Source organism: Carassius auratus, chromosome 40 (genome assembly GCF_003368295.1).
Source record: "Carassius auratus strain Wakin chromosome 40, ASM336829v1, whole genome shotgun sequence".
In the NCBI taxonomy this organism is placed as follows: Eukaryota; Metazoa; Chordata; class Actinopteri; order Cypriniformes; family Cyprinidae; genus Carassius; species Carassius auratus.
Window position 1 is genome coordinate 11663210 of NC_039282.1, and position 20695 is coordinate 11683904.

The following is a 20695-nucleotide window of genomic DNA, read 5'->3' on the forward strand; positions in this document are numbered from 1 at the left end:
TGTTTCTTACATTTTATAATTTTTTTGTGAAATATGAATCTTCTTGACAGCTATGTAATTTACCTACAGTAATTGTTGATCATGTAAGATTTTCTAGAGTGAGTCAGTCCTCCTGCAGAGACCCATTCCCTTTCTCTGTCTCTTGTCTCTAGGCATTACTGTGGATAAGTATGGCGTGATCTTCTTTGTAGACGGCACCATGATCCGCCGCATTGATCAGAACGGTATCATATCCACCCTGCTGGGCTTCAACGACTTGACCTCTGCACGACCCCTGAGCTGCGACTCAGTGATGGACATCTCGCAGGTGGGCAGCCTTCTTGTGTTCCCTCTGTGGCTTTCTCATCCATCACACCTCTTGTTAAAGCCAGTTTATGGCAGGATTTGTGAAAGGGCCAGCACAAGTATAATGTTCTCCAGCCATGTTCGGCCTATGTAGGCTGCAGCTGACAACTCTTCAGGGCAGGTCAGGGGTATTTGTGTTGACTTAGGTCCCAGTAAACCAGACGCCGCCTACAGCTGCAGGTCTGTGAAATCCAGTAAGATAAATATTGATATACCGTTCAAAAGTTCTGGCCTCTTATACACACCCGGTCTGCAAGGATGCTTTCTTTGATCAACAATACTGTAAAAAATTATAATATTATGAAATATTCAAACAATTTAAAATAACTATTTGAAATATATTTTAAAATGTAATTTACTCCTGTAATTGCAAAGCCACATTTCCATCAGAAATCATTCAAAAATGCTGATTTGCTGCTCAAGACATTTGTGCTGCTTAATATTTTTGTATATTACACACACACACACACACACACACACACACACACACAAACATATATATACACACTCTGATGGATGAATAGGAAGTTCAAAAACCTATTTGAAATAGGATTTTGTTTGTTTGTTTGTTTTAATAAAAAAGTTACCACGAAAAAAATACTGACCCTTACTATAGTTTACATTTTATTTCTACATTATATTTATAATATAGATTATATAAATTATATATTTTATAATTAATAATAAAATATATATAGATTTACATAATTTTATTTTTTGGGGGGAGAGGCTTTATTTTGCTGAGAGGATGTGGAGCACTGGGGGAGACGGACCCCAGCTGCAACCCAGAGAAAACCTCTCTACCCTGAAACACACACACACACACACACACACACACACAAGCAGATAGACCACTGCAGTCCCAGCCTCAATGATGACAAATCACACCAGCTTCTACCTAAGACACTCAGACAGTAAAAAGCATCCATTAAAAATGAATGTGCAGCACACATTAACTGCATCAAACATGCTGCCGTATTATTCAAGCCTGCTGCTGCCACACTTTTGAGGGCTCATCTGAAGCCTGATTCCTTTCTCTCACACATCGCCTGCCAATTTTCACCTAGATTCAAAATATATGTATAAAAAGAATTTGGTGCCGGGTGCCGAGTTCATTAACGTAGAGCTCTTTAGGTCCTGATATCTCAGCTTCCTGTAAGCCCCTCCTGGTAGGTTCAGTTCTGTGATGGCTTCATTCCTTTCCACTTACTATTCAGATCTTGTATTCAGAGCACACCCCGCATTATATTCCAAATTTGTTTGCCTTTCAGGCAGTGCAGGCACCCTGCAGGAGTGCTATGAATTTGAGAGTTGGCAGGAAAATTCTCAACTCTTACATCGGTTTCGGGAATAAATATTCTCCTTATCCCCTGGTGAACATAGAACTATGGTGATAAATGCACATTCATAAATGGGAATATTAAAATGTATATATATTTTTTTCTCTTTTGTTTTTTTTTTTTTTTGTACACAATTAAGGGTTTTTCTGCTAGGGTTCATCAAACTTCAGAATTACACACACACACACACACACACACACACAATGACTTTGATACTAATTTTTTTTGTCTCGTTTCCACTGCGAATAATACCAAAATTACTGTGATTTGATTGTATACTCTATGTAAAATGTTTAGTATGTTCAATTTTAATTGTACTTCCTCAAATAAATTTTTTTTCAATAATTGTGAATGCAAAAATAATGATGAGCAACAGTTGCCATCCACCATTCCCTTCTATTTTTGGTCTTATTTAGTGTACAGTAAGACTATAGAACAGGACTAAGACTATACACTATTACACTATAAGACTATAGTGTAAGATTATAGAATATCATTGTGTTTGGGTTGGTTTCAACATAACATTATAGAATATTATCCCAAATAAGTCGTATAACAGTGACACAATGAAGCTAGAGAGAATATTTTTTTTTTTTTTTTTTTTTTTTTTTTATTGGATACAAAAAATACAGTACAGCAGTAAGATACTATTATTACAGTTTAAAAGGACCATGTTATTTATTTCTGTGATACCATAGTAGAATTTTCATCCTTTTTCGAAATCATTCTAATATGCTGATATGCTTTGGAAACTGTGACATGTTTTCAACATTCTTTTAAGGATGATTTGCTGAAAAGAAAGTTCAAAAGAACAATTATTTGAAATCGATTTTTTCCCCCCTAACATTATAAAAGGCTGCACAGGCACTTTTTTAATAAAGTATATGTTTGTTTGTTTTTTAGCTTGAGAATGTTCTCCGTTTGCATATTGGTTCAGGTCATTGTAGTGGCGATAGAAACGAAAGAGTTTGAGGTGGGCGGAGCTTAGTGAAAGGTCAATTCTTTATCCTTTTTGATACCTCAGGAATTTGATTGGCATTTAAATGGTGAGCGACCCTGATATCTACAGCAACGGCTGCTCCAAAACAGCATGTCTTCAAACGAAGTGAGCGATTAGTTTCCTTTCTATGTATCAAAATTGATGATAAACAACGGAGTAAGGACTGTATTGTGAAAAGGCTGTTTAAGATGCAAGCGTGCTTACATGCTTTCGGACGAGGTCAAGTCTGCGTGTTCTCATTACGCGTGTGTGAGCGTATGTTGAAGGATTTAACAGCAGCTGTTCTAGTGTTGGATTTACAAGGGTGCAAGCCATTTATTCTCTCTCTCTCTCACTCTGTTAGTGTGAAAGTGTGAGTAGACCGAGAAATAGAGATGCTACATCCTGCCTATCAGTCACTGAGGTATCAAATCCCGCCTAAATACACACACACACACACACACACACACACATTTACAGGCGTTGAATATTTAATCACCACTGTTCAGAAGAAAATGGATTTGATAAAAAAAAGTATTATACTGGTAGCGCAAAAACATCTGTTCGTCGAGTGCCTTTTCATCTGGAAAATGTATTATTTTTATTTATTTTTTCATGCAATATGGTGCAAAAAGCCAAAGATTCAAGAATCAACATCCTTTCTAGTCCTGGAATAAACTTTCTAGCAATGAGTCGTCCTCTAATCATATCCTTAATGCTAAACCTACCCTAAAAAGTGATTGGTAGGTTAGAATGGTTGAATCGCTAACCCTGGATTTAACCCTAACTCTGAAATCTGATTGGTTAGACTCCTAAATCTGATTGGTTATCGGCAGAGTTGTTCCAAGACCAAAACCTCTAACTTCAAAAAGTCTTAATAATAATAAAACAAGGTGTTTTCAACAATATTTCAATGTTTAGAGCGCTTATTGTTTAGACCAGGGTTTTCAAAGTTGTTCGCAAAGTGGTACAAGAAAAATTCTGAGGAAAAATATATATTCACTTGATTTATAGTGAAAAATATCTCTTGTGGAAAAAATTGCTATTTAAATAAAAATGTTACATTAATAATAATGTTTTACAATTATATATTTTGGAAAGGGCGTCCTTCTCAAATGATATTTGCGGCTGCTTGACATTAAACATTTTGAAGAGCCTTGGTTTAGACTCGGAGTTGCCCTTTTTAAGGTTTTTATTAGATTTGTACAAACATATTGCATTTGAAACCAAATGCAGTGCTTTCCAGACAATGCTCTTTCATTGACGTCTCGAGAAGGTCTCGGGTATCTTTTCTTGTTTCTTCAGTGATTGTTTTGAATTGGCATTTGGTTTTGGTTAAAGCTCAACCCTCACCACCTCCACTTCTGCACTGCTCGCTCCGTGATGTGTCTTATTATATTAATCCCTCTGCCGTGATAAGAGATCTCGATATCATGTTGTGTGTGTGTGTGTGTGTGTTGTAGGTTTCAGCCTCAGGGGAGATATCACTGACTGATATCGAGCTGAACATGGTGACTCAGTTAGGATGGGAGAGTCTTCTTTCTTCAGGTCTTACTGTGACTTAATCGTATCTTAAAATCAATGTTTGGTGCTACTTAAGCCATGGCCGTGGCTGTGGCCAATAGATTACTGCAAACCAGCGTCCAAGAGGCAGTTTGATATAGATCAGCTTAAGGTGCGGGCATCATTTCCAGGAATGAAGGCAGAATGCTGCATTGAGTGCTATGTTTTATGTTGTTGAGGACTTATCAGACAGCCCAGGGTCTTGGGTATACTGAAATCAACTGTTATCTGGCTTACTACTTTTTTAACGGTTTCTAGTTCCGCAGGTCCATTTAAATTTTGACGTTTTTTTATTTTATTTATAAAAAAAAAAAAAAAAATGTGTGTTCTGATTTGTTTTGTTATCTGAAGCATTCTGATGCATTTATGTTTATCTGGGTTTGTTTGTGTTTTAAACACCAGAATGTATGAAAGTGCCTCCACTTTGGACATTTTATTTTATTTTATTATATTTTGATTACATCTTTTATATAATCTCAGTTTTTGTTGTTGTTTTTCAATATTTTATTGTACCAGTCAACAGTCAAGACATTTATACAGGCTTGGATTTAAAAAATATATTATAATAATAATAATAAATAATAATAACAGTATGCATAGTGTTTGTAGTCCGATGTATGAAAAATGCCTGAAATAATTATTATGGAGTAGGTACATATTTGCTCATTTCACCACTGTAAAAATGCAAAAAAAAAAAAAAATAAATAAATAAAAACCTTGACAAAATTACTGTACTCTTGCTAAAATGAACATGCAACATTATGATAGCATATTGCATTGTTATAGCATAATTCTGTTCTGAATTCTGAAATGTAAAATACTTTACTTACGGTTGCATTATGCATACTCATATGCAGCTTCATGTTTCAAAAATGCAGCTTTTAAGAAATAGTAAGCACTATACTGTCTATTCTGTAGCCATCTACTTCATGCAGTAATATTACCCATAACTCCTCACCCAGAGTTTTCCAGGTATTTTAAATGTTGAAGTGGTATCAAGAAGTATTAAGTATTAATGCTTAATTATATTTTTTTGATGTGGGATTGGATTATTATTACTTTACTTTTATTTTTTTATTTAAATGCCACGTCTGTTTGCTAGACTCTCTGATGGAAATGTCAGCATAATGTTCTTTTGTCTCTTCAGTTTTAAACTGTGACTTTTAGGAGCATATTATGAGAAAGTCAGAAAACTTTGAAGGCAAATTTTAGTGTACTACATCAGTCCTGCTATTTATATAGTTTTTCTCACTTCTCCATTAAAACCAACATGTCCCAGTCGACTGCTCCAGATTAGTTTGCGACTTGTATAATATTTTTAATATTAAGCTCAGCTTGATAGCTTTTTGTCTATTCTCAGAGTGCATTAAAAGCATCTTTTAATCAGCCTGCCTTGTTAGCATGCCAAGAACACTATTGAAATAAGACACTTCATATCCGGTCCCTAAGAGAGTGATTACAGTCCCCTAGTGAAGAGAGGGTCTGTGCAAATTCACCAGATTCAATCATTTCTGTGTTAAAAGCCTGCTGCATTATTTTCAGAACAATAAGTCATAATTTAGGCGGCCAAGCAGCAGGCAGTGGGTTTTTTTTTTTTTTTTTTTTTTTTTTTTTTTTAAGAAGGACCTGTTCCCCTGCTGCAGTCGCTTTCTATTATGAAATTAATAAGGCAAAGCTAGAAAAAGCCATTCATGTGGAGGGGTGACAGATACGGTGCAAGGATTTTGTTTTGGGAGTCATTCTCACTGCTATTCTTTAATCTGATCATTTGACTTGCATTTTCTCTGCCGCTTCTCTTTCTTATCACCATTTCAACTTCCTCTTTTAACTTTCATGTTTATCAGACAAATCGGCCTCAATTCAAGAGCTATTCGTCTTCAGCAGCAACTGTGACCTATTCGAACCTTGTGTGTGTGTGTGGTGTTTGTGTGTGTCATATTTGCTTTTCTATTAGTTGTGCAGTATCTGGCATTTTGGTTTTCACTTTCTCTGTAGAAAAAAAATGCAACACACTCTACAAACTGAAATGTAACTTTATTTCTTTAAGATTAAAGTTTCTGCCAACATCTAATGTTTTTCTAGTGCAAATGGTGCATTTAAAAGAACCTTTACAGTAGGCAACAGATCCATGCCTTTACCAGACGGAGTTCAAATACCTAGATAAATAAATCATAGTTTTAAATATCAATATTTAACATAATACAGTTTTGAAATTAAACAAATTTGTTTTTGTTATACACAAAAGACTAATGATAAGAATAATAATAATAATAAAAACTCTTATCATCAAAACATGCCATTAAGAGGACTTAATCAAGAAATACATATTACGTTTTATTAATATGATTAAAAATAACAATAATAACAATAATAAATCACAATTGTTTGTGTTTGCCAAGCACATATTGAGTTTTTAATTAATTGTTGCAGTTAAAATTGTTTTATCTTGATTTATGTGACTGAAGTGTGATTTATTTGTATTTGTTTTACTTTTTTTTAGCTACTCTCTGCTTATTGTAAGGTTCTTCTAAATATTCTGTTTGCCTGTGAAACTCTTGACTGATGTCTGACTAAAACCTTGAAGTTGGCAGAAACAACATTGTTTAAAAAGAAATTGTTAAATGTATGTTTATGTTTGAACATTGTTCTAGAGTTGGGATTTTACATATTTATTTATTTATTAAGTTGAGGTGAGCCTTCTCTAAAACTGGTTGAGCACCTGCTTTTCAGTTTTGGCAAATATATTTTCAAACCTAAAAAATAAAATATATTATTAATGTTGCTTTATAACGGTGTATTTTCCCCTGTCTCATGTAGGTGCGTCTAGAGTGGCCCACTGATCTGGCCGTGAGCCCGCTGGACAATTCGCTTTATGTTCTGGACAACAACGTAGTCATGCAGATCTCAGAGAACCATCAAGTGAGGATTGTAGCGGGAAGGCCAATGCACTGCCAGGTGCCCGGCCTGGATCACTTCCTCGTCAGCAAAATCGCCATCCACGCCACCTTGGAATCCGCCAACGCTCTCGCCGTCTCCCACAACGGCTTGCTTTACATCTCTGAGTCGGATGAGAAGAAGATCAACCGTGTCCGACAGGTCTCAACCAATGGAGAGATCTCTCTGGTCGCTGGCGCCCCCAGTGGCTGCGACTGCAAGAACGACGCTAACTGCGACTGTTTCTCGGGCGACGACGGCTATGCCAAAGATGCCAAGCTAAACGCGCCCTCCTCATTGGCGGTTTCGCCCGATGGAGAACTCTTCATTGCCGACCTGGGAAACATACGCATTCGATATGTCAGGAGGAACAAAGCGTTCCTCAACCCTCTCAACATGTATGAGGTTTCCTCGCCAATTGACGACGAGCTCTACCTGTTTGACATGAACGGGAGTCACATCTACACTCAGAGTCTGACCACTGGAGACCACCTGTACAACTTGACCTACTCGGGTGAAGGTGACCTGAGCAGCATCACGAATAAGAATAAGAACAAAGTGACCATTCGTAGAGACACGACGGGATTGCCGCTCTGGCTGATGGGTCCTGATGGCCAGACGTTCTGGTTCACAATTGGAACTAATAATGCGCTGAAGAGTGTTGCTGCCCAGGGTCAAGAGATTGCCATGATGACTTATCATGGAAGCTCAGGTCTGCTGGCCACAAAAAGCAATGAAGACGGATGGACTACCTTCTATGAGTGAGTATGCTTTCTACTTTGTTAACCATTTTCTATACTAAAGGCTAAAAACTTTACCATGGTGAATCGAGTGTAGAATGCATCATGCTGCATTTTTTTTCAGATTTAACCCATGCAAGATGTTACATTTGGGTGAAGAATTTATAATGTTCATATTTAATATTAATAATATGGCGTGCATATTCACAAATAAAATGTATATATTTACAGTATATATTTGTATATGATGTTCTTACATAATCCTAAAGATAATTTATTTACATTGTTGGATATTAGAATGTTTATTTTATTATGTAGAAGTGTGCTGTATTGTTTATATTATTTTGATTTTAAACTTGGAATATAAGTACAATGCATTACAGTACATAATGCACAAAAAAATGTATACATTACATTCAAAATCAAACATTTGTATGATATATAATATATAATATTAAAATTGATTTGTTATATTATCAAAATTATATATCAATAATTATTTTTATTATAGATTTGACTTAAAATTTTAATATTAGAGAACACATATTACATTATCATTAACGGTCATATTTAGATTTTGTTTTATTTTATACACGTGTGTGTGTGTGTGTGTGTGTGTATGTGTGCATGTGTGTGTGTGATTGTTGATAATATTACATAATCTTAAATAATAATGTTGCAGTTGTTGTTATATAATTGTGACGTGAAGTGAAATGCTTTTCAGTGCCCATATTATAACTTATATATATATATATATATATATATATATATATATATATATATATATATATGTGTGTATGTGTGTGTGTGTGTGTGTGTGTGTGTGTGTGTGTGTGTGTGTGCATATATATATATATATATATATATATATATATATATATATATATATATATATATATACTTATTCAAGCTATATCTACAAAAAAGACAAATCAGTTTTTGGCTGCATATAGAGTTTCTCATTCATCACAATGTACTTTACAGCACTGCTTCACTCAACTATTGAAAGTTACTAAGTTTACTCTTGCTCAGCGTACATTGCAAAGGTCTTGGTTGGCTGTGGGTCTTGTTACTGTAGATACAATCAAGAGTTCATGAGGTCTCTGTGGTTTATCGGACTTCAGTCACCTGCTGTAAGGTAACTGGTTTCAAGAGTATCTCAGGCAGTGTTGTTTTTAGAGTTCCTGCTTCCGTAGTTCAGGCTCTCATTTTCTTGTCTAACCTTTAATATTTATTTTGATTAAATGAAAAAAATAAAATAAAAGTAAAATATTTATGTTATGTATACCTGAATATAAATTGTTAGATGTCGGCCATTGTTTAGTTTCATTTGTGTTTTTACCCATATTGTATATAAGGCTGAATTCTGCTTTTCAATCAGTTATAATTGTTATTGATTAACCAGGCACATAACTCTAGGTACTCAGTGGTGGCACAGGCTTGCCAACTAATTCCCCCTAGCTTATGTAAGACAACATCTCCAGTATTTGTGTAAGTTTTCTATGTTATTCCAATTACAAATTAAAATAAACATTTTGCCTGTAGGCCCAATGATTTTTCAGAGTCCCACCCAAACAGTAAATCCATCCTACACCCCATAACTGATTCCAGATTAACTGTATCACTGTATCAGTCCAAGAGAAGTTTAATAAAAAGCTCATCCATTTAAAAGAAAAAAAAATGTCTCACATGGCTCCAAGGGGTGAACAAAGGCCTCCTGTAGTGAATCAATGTGTTTTTGTAAGAAGAATATCCATATTCAGAACTGAAGTGGTTCTGAATGACGTATGAAGTAAGTGCTTCGCTTGCGCCGCTCAGAAATGCAGCAGAGAGATCCAAACAAAACAATGTTCAATAATTAGAAGTACAAAACGAGGATTTGTAAAGAAGAATGTCAGAGGATTTCAATATAAGCCGAGAGGAGACTGGGTTTTCTTTGCTAAAGTAAGGGAACTGCTTCCTTTGCTCCTGTTAACACACGTTGGTTTTCACGAGACTCACCGGCGCATGAACAACGCTGATCTCATACATCATCCTCCCTGAACTGCTTCATTTACAACAGTGAGCGCAAGCTAGATTAAAGTGATTATTACGTTTCGAATATGGATATTTTTCTTACAAAAATGCATCGATTCACTACAGAAGGCATTTCTTCAGCCCCAGGAGCAGTGTAAGACAATTGGATTTTTTTTTTTTAACGGATGCGCTTTTTATTCAATTTCTCATGAACAGTTGCAGTGCAACACCCAGTGAATGGCATTAAACAGCTTGAAAGATCAAAGACATTTTTTTAAATAGCTGACTGGATTTGTATGAAAGAAGAAAGTCTTATACACCTAAGATGACGTCAAGGTGAGTAATATGTTGGCTAATTTTCATTTTTAGGTGAACTAACCCTTTAATACTTTTTTAGCATATTTATTAGCATATTACTTTCATGTGACCTTGACTAAATTAAAACTTGACTAATTTAAAACTACATCAAGCACATTTATTGCTTGCACTGTTTATTTTAATGTACAAATGCTGAATATTTGATAAGGCACATAAGCAGTTGTAGATAACCAACTGTAAGTGGCATTGCCTCAAGGGTTCAGGAAAGTTCCGTTGGTTTGTCCTTTGTTTCAGTCCCATGCTGTCATATCATTCGTTGAACAAATGGTAGGCAGAGTACATTTACTCAATCATTGCAATTAGTGAGATAAAAACCCAAAACAATAATTAGCATCAGCAATAGATGCTCTGTTGTTGTTTTCCCCTTCCTAAGCAGTTAGATCAATCTATTTCCCCAGGCAACATGAGGTCGTCTTTTGTGATGAAAGTTTGATTTATGTTTTTTCTTTATTTTTTTATTATTATTTATAGTTTTTTCCTTTTTAAGAAAGTTAGTCTGCGGATGTTACAATGACCAGGACTCGTGCAGAAACTGCGCGACAAGTAGTGCAAGCATTACAAAGACATCTGCTATGATGTCCAACTATTCAGCTCTGGAGGGAATATGTTACTGTGTATGCTAACATATACTGGATGCGTATTTCTATGAGTTTCAATTCCATTTTTATTTCTGGAACATATGCATTTTTCCACTCAGTTAAACAGCATTTGCAGTTATACATGTCAGAGCTACCTTAACTCAAAAAAAAAAATAAAAAAAATAAAAATATTATAATTACCCTCAATAACCTGCATGATTGTCCTATATAGAACACAATAGGAGAAATACTGAAAAATGCACTGGTTGCTCTTTTCCTTCAATTTCAATGAACAGACAATAAAACCTTTAGGAACATTTTTAAATAGCTTTATTATAATCACTGAAGTTTCACCAAAAATGCAATTTGTTTAATAATTTTATGTATAATTTGAATCAAATTGATTGTAAAGTGTCCTTGATCTTTGGAGCAGTGCTAAATCAATTTTAAATTATTATTATTAAATATTATTCCATATAAAATGTATCCATATGTACAGTAATTGCATATTGCTCCATGTCAAAAGCGACAGTAATGAGGTTGTATTTATAATGTTACAAAAGATATTTCTATTTAAAATTATGTTATTTTTGAACTTTCTAATCATTAGGGGAAAAAATGTATCATGGTTTCCACAAACATTTTAAACAGCACTACTGTGTTCAACATTGATAATAATAAGAAATGATTTAATTTACCAAATCAGCATATTATAATTAATTTCCTAAGGATCATGTGACAATGAAGACTGGAGTGATGATGCTGAAAATTCAGCTATGATCACAGAAATAAATTACATTTTAAAATCAAAAACTTTCAACAATATTACTGTATTGATCAATTGGTCAAATTCATGCAACATACTTTCAGAAACATAACATCTTATCAATTGCAAACTTTTGAACATTAGTCCATGCTTTTTTTTCTTTTTTTTTTTTAAGGGTTTGAAAAGAAATCCTCATGTTTTCATGTTATTCATGTTACTAAAAAGGATTTCGGAAAGATATAAGCATTCACACCATTGTTTACGAGTGTTTTCTTCCCCCCGCTGTATTTGTGTCCTGTCATGTGAACAGCGGCAGTGATTCAGTGGTAAATCTCGACCAATACTACAATCCCAGGGTGCTTTGAGACGGTCCGTTTGCAATGACTACAATAGACTGCTGCTCTGAATGGAGATGTTTGGTCACCAAGATGAATCAGTCTGCATTTACTCCACACTCATCCTGCTGAGAGAGTGCTCACGTGGAGGCTGGCAAATAAAAAAATAGAGAGAGGAAAGGAACAAAGTAGAAGAAGAAAACAGGATAATTTGCCAAAGAACAGAACAAAACTGTTGTGGGTCGACTGCAGTCACTCACTCCTCTATTTAGTTGCCAGCCTCCAACCTCCTTTCTTTGTCTTTTGAGAAAAAGGAGAAGCATTAATGATATGATAAGAAGAGTTTGGGATGGGAAATAAAGAGGCTGTTAAGAAACATACTGTATCACCAAGCTTTTGGCTTTCACCTCTTTATTACTTCTATAAATGAAACGGAGAAACAATTTGTTCTTTATATACAGTGATATTTCTTTTATCATGTAGAGCCTTTGAAGTTGGGACCGTGGTATAGATGGTCCAAGCACCTTTATGATAAAAAGGAAATCTTAGATTCAAATCCCTATGATATTGGATGAAAGTTATAGAAAATGAAAAATATAATATAAAATATCTCTAGAAAATCAAATGTGTTTGCTGCGTTGAAGCTCAAACTAGCCATGTTCTTTAAGGGATAGTTCATGAAAAAAAACACTTTCTCACCCTCATGTCTTTCCGAACTTTGGCTTTCTTTCTTCTCTGGAACACAAAAGAAGACTCGTGTAGAACACATTGGGAGCCAAACAGTTATTTCTCAAAATATCATCTTTTGTTTTTCACAGATGAAAGAAAGTCATGAAGGTTTGGAGCGACAGAAGGGCTAGAAAATAATGAGTTTCATTTAAGTCTAAGCACTCATCTCCACAAGCCACAAGGGCCACATTCAAATACAACAAGCCTGTTGGGAAAATAGAGCGTGTAGAAGTTGTTCTTCACTGTATTGCTTAACAAATAAGGTCAGTTTTGTTTCAAAGATTGAAGTTGAAGTGTTATTTTTGTGCTTCTTGTGGAAGCACACTGAAGTTGAAAAATAATGATGTCTGCCACAGTGGTAAACAATTCCAAATATAATTAGAATTTCTCCATTATGGTCCAGAATATTTCGTTTTGGATAGTTACATTTTTTCATTGGCCGTTCTCTTGGTTGTAACAACTCACTTTGACTATCCAGACCTGCATTTGATTGAAATCCACAGTTGGTCTCATTAAAGACGCGTCGACGCATCTTTTTTCACACTCTGTTTTCTCCATCTCCACAGGTATGACAACTATGGGCGGCTGACAAACGTGACCCACCCCACAGGCAGGGTGAGCAGTTACCGCACTGACTCTGACAGTACAGTGCGGGTGCAAACCGAGGGCTCCAACAAAGAGGACATCACTGTCACCACCAACCTCTCGGCCTCAGGAACCTTCTACACACTCATGCAAGGCAAGAATATCTGCAAAGTCCTTATTGAACATATCCTATGGGACAACACTTAGCCTAGGAATTATAAATGCAGTACATTTAAAGGGAAATTTGGCCAGCATTTATCTCATTCCAAACCTGTATGATGTGACCATCCTCGGTAATCTCCAAAAATGAGAAAAAACTCATCACCAGCTGGACACAGACAGGTATGACTACTTTACAACCAATAGAAAGACCCTATAAGCAGGCTTATACACTACAAACGTAGTAGCTGTAAATAAAGTAAAATAACTATGAGGCAAAATTGATGTGTTTGTGAGAAGCAAACAAGCCTCTTATCGTGAAATCAATAAAGGCATGAGTGTTTGTATTTTCTCTAAAATCGCAGACCGCCCACTCATGAAGGCATGAAGTCCAGATTGATTTGCTGTCCACTACTTCTGTTTGTTCCAGCCTCCCTTTTTCACCAAGCTCCTGCTTTTCCTGTCCGTCTTGGAAAACCAAATCTTAATCATTTTGGCCCTTGAGACAGAGAGGTGTGGTTGAGGTCAGAAGCCACCATCTTAGCTTGTGATTTTCCTTGCAGATTTTGGCATTTTGATATCCTGTTTTTCACCTAACCAAGTGCTCCATCGATTCCCAATAAATAACTTTGAACTCTCCGTGCCCCGCTCTATTTCCTCAGAAACTGTAAAGATTTTTCTGCGCTCCTGTGAGCGTTTGATTTGAAGGGCTGCCCTCCTCCCCTGGGCTTCAATTGGTTTACTTAAGACTGTGTCTGAGAGAAGACGTACAGGATGTAAAGTTCTGCTGGCGCTCTTATCCTAGACTTAACTAATAGTCCCCTATGCATGGTGACCTTGTCCTGGACATCTGCTAGAGAGAGAGAAAGAGGGCGCCCTGCCAAATGCTTTGCTGCTAATTAATTCACTATTGTCTGCTTTGTAAATGGAAACCGGTTTGGCTCTAGCTCCAACACAGAGTTTCGCACACGCATTCTGGATATACATTTCTCAAAGGTGGTGACCTTGTGCTGTTTATTGACTTTTCAAGGTTGTGTGAGTGTGTTTCGATTTCCAGGTCATTCAGTTTGAGGTTTTTTAAGGGCACCAATATTATTTACCTGAATAATGTATCAAACAACCTACATGCTGACCACAAGCTGTTTATGTATTTGACATTAATATGATTCACTTCATGCTTGACTCAACTCACTCATCTACAAAAACAAAATTAAGAGGACAATATGGACAACTCATGGAAAAATACGGTTTTAAGAATGGAAGACCCACCTTTCAATTGAAAAACAGCCAATGAGATGTCAAACACTCTAAAAAATATATATTTCTTGTAGATGTAAATGCAGACGTCAGATAGAGGTCTCTGTAATGTACGTGTGCTATCAGGGTTGCAATTACGAGATATAAAATCATATTGTGACAAAATTTACGAGAAGTATCACAATTATCGCAATTAATTGTGTGTTTTTTTATACTAACATATACACAGACTTAACCGATTTAACACTTGAAATTCCATGTCATTCTTAATAAAGTGGATGTAGGTGCAGGTAGAAATTAGCTTCCCAAGGGCAATAGCAAGATGGCTGCTGAGTGAACCGTTTAGCTGTAAAATGACTTTGCAAGATAATTATTTCAAAATGTTATTCAATTCTTTTTTTACCAAGGAATGAGAGTGTCCTCTACCACCCAAGGCTATATGTTAGCTTCACATGCTAGCTTGTTTATATGACTGCTGTCTGCACTGCTTTTGTGGAGTAATTAATTCCTTTTGACTGGTAATGAGAGTATCATCAAAGCATTCACTGACATTTTCTCATTGGGTACGTCGTTCTCGTTAACAGTGTCTCTTGTTCCCTCCCATTCGCTGTCTTCAGTCTTTATTTCTGTCAGGTTCACCCCCCTTTTTCTCTTTCACTGTCTTCCATCTTCCTTGTGCCTTTAAAGTGCTTAGTGAGCCCACCTGGGGACAGAGACAGACAGTTTCAGATTTAGTTGCATCTCAGTTGCCACAGGCAGACGCCTTCAGCTATGATAGCTTTCTGCCTTTCTTTCGCTCTCTCTCTTTCGGTCTTCTGAGAGCAACTCAAAGACTAACTAGGCTTTGAATCATCCCTTTGTTTTACTCTTTTTCTGGTCTTGTTCAACAAATAAGAGTGATTTTCATTATTTGGCTGCAATTTTGAGAGAAATACAGCAATGTAACCAATAAAGGGTGGATAGTAATCGTGGTCAAAAATTATGTCGACATTTACTTATATTTCCATTGAATGAGTGAGTAAATAACAAACATTTATAAGTGAACTATTTTTTTAACACAGAATGTTGGATTATCATCGCACATTGTTTTTTTTTTTTTTGCAATATATATGAGACTAGTTTTTTTGTCTTCAAATTTTAGATCAAGTCAAAAACAGTTACTACATTGGTCTGGATGGCTCCTTGCGTCTGGTATTGGCCAATGGCATGGAAGTGTCTCTTCACACGGAGCCTCATCTGCTGTCAGGAACTGTCAACCCAACCATAAGCAAGAGAAATGTCACTCTGCCCATCGACAATGGACTCAACCTGGTGGAATGGAGACAACGGAAAGAACAGGCACGAGGACAGGTCACCGTGTATGGACGCAGACTCAGGGTAAAAACATCACCGAGTTTTCTTTTACTACTGCATTTGAGTTTTGTTCTCTTGCATGAATTTCAGAGTCTAAATATTTCTAAAAAGCTGGCAGTTCTGTGTTGTTTTTGGAAAAGGTGGTAAAAGCAAATATTTTACAGTACGTGTACTTACATGTACTTATAGTTTACTTACAGTGTATTTATCTAAGAAAGTTCTGGTAACACAAGGTAACTACATGGGGTAGGGTTAGGTTTAGGGGTAGGTTCAGGGTTAGTACCTAGTTATTACATAGTTATTGTAATTACTATAATAAGTACATAGTATGTACATGAGGAACAGGACTGTAAAATAAAGTGCTACCTTATTTTTTATCAAGACCTCATAGCCATTTTAGCTTTTTTTTTTTTTTTTTTTTTTTTTTACTAACGAAATCATGTGGAAGTATTTTAGACACATTTAAGGAATAATTATGAGACCTATGAAGCCCACTGGCAGCACATCAAGGCCAAATTGTTAGAAATTAATTCAAAAGCTACTATTTATACTGTTGATAAGTTGTTCATTCATTTGGAAAATGCTTTTATCCCAAGTAATTTACAGAAAACAATAATAATTAATTATACGTAATCTTGTAAGTTGTGTTTCTGATTAGGATCTAATGTCACAAAATTCAGAAAGAATTCTATAGAAAACATCACCTTGAATCTGAAAATAAAAAATAAAAAAAAATAAACGTACTTTGAAAGTACCGTGAAGTTTGATTTGACTTTAAGTGGTTCAAATTTTATATTGTTTTGTATTATTTATTTATGATTTGTAGTATAACTTTTATTCATTATTCATGTTACCTAATCTTTGCATTTGTATTTTATTTTTATTCATCAAATTAAAATTATCATGTTTTGTGACACCTACTGTACAACCTACCTGTCATCAGAACCTCACATAGTCAGGTAATTGTGCACAGACCCTAGCGTTTCCTCAACTTTGTCATGTGCTCATCCTGAGTTAATTTTACACAGGCACAGTTCCATACCTTGCCGTCACACCTCTACGTGGCAGCTCACCTGAGCATCAAGGCATCCTGATTATAATCGCTATCGCTTCTTCTCATCAGTCTCATAGTCACACACTGTTCCTGTCCTTTAGACTGATCACTCTTATTATGGCTGCCCCATAGAGTCTGGCCAGGCCATATTGGTCAAGTAGCTGCCTCCCAAAGTCAGCGCATGTGAGCGTGCGTGTTTGTGTGTGTGTGTGTGTCAGTGGTCTATCCATCATTCAGCAGCTCTTTGACCCTGAGGGCTGAGGTCAGGATCGACTCTCTTGTGATCAAAACCCTGAGGGTTTCCTCAGACAGCACCAAATATCTTCATAATTCTTGTGCTTCCAGTAATGGGACCACCTCACAGCTTTTGCAATATGATATACGTGCATTTATACACACTCAATATAAACTTTTGAGGTCAGTAATTAATATTATTATTATTTATTTTTTTTTTCAGCAAGGATGAATTAATTTGATCAAAAGTGATAATAAAGACATTCTATTTCAAATTGCAGTTCTTTTGAACTTTCTATTCATCAAAGTATCCTAAAAAAAAAAATGTATCAATGTTTTCAAAAAGCAGACTGTGGAAAGGCTTGGTGTATTCAAATTCTCCTTGTCTCCTTAGCAACCACGTCTCCAGACAACAACAGAGCTCTGGAAATGTAGTACTCAGTGAGCTCAAATCCCAAAAACCACTGAAGGCTTAATCATAAGCCCTCGACTGACAGTTCTCTAAATATTTGCTTTACATTATTAGAACGTGTCCTATACTGCCTCCAAACAAACACAGCCAACACATGGGGAGGTGTGTTTACTGAAGAACAAATCGCACGGAGCAAACAAGATTACAGAATTACAGAATTTACCACAGCAGTGGATGGGGGAGAATTATAAATGAATGGCAAAGCGACAAGCTAATATTGGATTTTGAAGAACAAAAACTTGACAACATTTTTTTATGGCAGCGGAGAAGAAAATCAAATGCTGTTAGACAGATTTGTTGACTTTTCCAATATGGAATGGGAAATTTTAATTATTGATGGTGAGTTATGAAAACAAACGCTATTTACAAGGTGTTTATTCATTGCCAAATGTGCATTAGTGGCAGTCCGAAGATATTCTCGTAATTAGCCGAGTTATGGAAAAAAAGAGTTGTCTTTTGTTCCTAGTTTTAATCGTTGTTTGTTTGTCAAACAGGAGTTGGGTAATCTCAAAGTAGTTGTATTTTGATCAGCAAAGCCTGCAAATAACCTCAGGCTGTCAAAGAGGGGAGGGAGAAACATGCCAAGTGTCTGTATAACAATCCCCAATACAGTGACTGAATGACATGATTTTCAAGAACTGTCATCAGCAAAACATTGACTATAATAACGGTTAGTTCATATTTACTCATTCTAGTGTTGTTCAAAAACACAATAACTTAATTTCTTCAATGAAAGAATAAAGATGATTTGCAGAATGTACATGCTGCTCTTTTCCATACAATGAAAGGAGTATGACCTGCGACTGTCAATTTTCAAAAAGGACAAAACAGACTTTGTTTTGAAAATACAAAATAAAATAGTAATATTGTGAAGTAGTACATATTATATTTTTGAATTATGTTTTAAAATCTTCAGTGTCACAAGATCCTTCAGAAATCGTTCTAATATGCTGATTTGCTGCTTAGGAAACATTTCTCATCATTATCAATGTTAAAAACAGTTGTGCCGCTTAATATTTTAGAGAAAGCATAACTTTTATTGTTTTTTTTTTTCTTTTTTACGTTTTTTTTTTTTTACGTTTTTTTTTTTTACGTTTTTTTTTTTTTTTTTTTAAATAGCAGCAAATATTTGAAATAGAAATCTTTAAAAAAAATTATAAATGTTTTACCTGTCACATTTATACTAATTTTGATCAATTTAATATGTTCTACCTAAATAAGTTGGCATTTTTCTTACTTATCAAAATGTTTGAATGACAGAGTAAAACGTGTAAATAAAAGTGATCAAACTCCATATTTTGTCCATATATATAGCCTGTAACTTTCTGTTTGTGATTTTCGATTATGAGCGTAAAACATTGTGCAACATTCAAATATTTGTAAATACTGTTGAAATGTGTGCCCCCCTCCCCATTTTCCCTACTTGCCCCAATCCAGTCTTCTTTCTTGCCCCATATCTGCTTTCCTAAAGCTTAGTCCGTTTAAAGGAATGTCAAATTTAAGACATTCCCCTTGAGTGGGTTTCCATTCTCCAGAGGCCCAGTATCTTACTGCCAAAGGATCTTTTTTCCAGCCCGTTGGACCTCTGCTCAACCAGAGCCGGTCGTGAGCATCCAGCCTGCCCTTCCCATTAATTTAATTTAATTTTTTTGCTTTTAAACTCATCGCTTCAGTCCCCTGTCATCCTACTCTGGACAAATCAACCCTTGACAGAAGTTCTCTCATCCTACGAGCCATAAAAGCTTGGCTTTTTGATGCCTTGGAATGTCTTGTAAATAATGCTTAAGTGAATTGTGTAACCAAACAGAATAGCAAAAATAATAACTTTTTGAACTGGATTCAAACATTCTGGATGGATGGATGGATGGATGGATAGATAGATAGACTCAGATAGATCAGATGTGAGTGTTTTCAGGGCAGGTTCTCAATCTTGGCATCTTTATATCAAGAGTCGAGCTGTATTTGAAAATATGAGAGTGATAGAAATATGGGCCATATTCATCAGTAGGTGGTTGAGGCTTAAAGAAGTGGGGAGGGGAAAATATCTGCCCTTTATTCTGTCAACCTCTTTGTTCTGTCTCCCCCACCGGGAATTCTCCTATTCATGAGCTGCTTGCTTTTAATGTAAAATAATCCTCTCAATTAGGTATTAGTGACATTAATTGGCCCCAGTGTAATTGTCCCTTCATAGTTGAGAGCTCCCAGCATGCCCATGAGGAGGAGAGAGAGAGAGAGAGAGAGAGCTTGCTTGCTGTTCTCCCCCTGCCCTGTGCACCATACCACTGGACCAAAGCCAACAACAACTCGCAAAATCACTTTAAGACTCTGTTAAGCTTTGTCAGCAGTGAGCCAAGCTGGGTACCAGAGTACCTGATGAGAAAACGGTACACTTGCACTCCAAATCTGCTCCAAGTCTGTCTGGTTGCTCCATATTATCCACCAGTACCTAAAGTCACATTTGCAGCAATAAATATTCTAGTGCATTTTGCCAAGGGATAAAGGTATTAAGGTCTTTAAATCCTTGATCGCCCCCCGCATTGACCTGTGTGTGCCTTTGGGATGACCTGCCATGTAGAACTAGTTCTCAGCTCTGATCTCAACATGTTCCAGGGTCAGAGGGCTCTGCATGAGCCAAAAACTCAGTATGACATGTCATTCAAACAATGAAGTGGGCTTTGAACTTCATATGCACCTCAAGTGTCATTGTTTTCCTCTTCCTGCAAATACAGTATAAGCTATCTACCCCATCAATAATTCCTTCCTTAAAGACATGACAAATGATTATATCAAACTGAGTGCTTCTCTCATTCTTTTTGTTTTAACATGCAGCAAACTAAAAAATCAGTCAATTGAAAAGATTGTGTCCTTTAGAGGTATG

At 35.9% G+C, this 20695-nt stretch overlaps 1 protein-coding gene across 10 annotated transcripts in view; it reads left to right on the forward strand.

Annotated features, from left to right (window-relative positions):
• Positions 1-20695, forward strand: part of LOC113058573 (teneurin-4-like) — a 231987-nt gene that overhangs the window by 195458 nt on the left and 15834 nt on the right. For all 10 annotated transcript variants that reach the window (XM_026226597.1, XM_026226591.1, XM_026226590.1 and 7 more), the window contains 4 exons: positions 153-307; positions 7045-7922; positions 13270-13442; positions 15846-16081. In XM_026226597.1, coding sequence (XP_026082382.1) covers positions 153-307; positions 7045-7922; positions 13270-13442; positions 15846-16081 — 1442 coding nt within the window. The remainder of the gene's footprint in view (positions 1-152; positions 308-7044; positions 7923-13269; positions 13443-15845; positions 16082-20695) is intronic.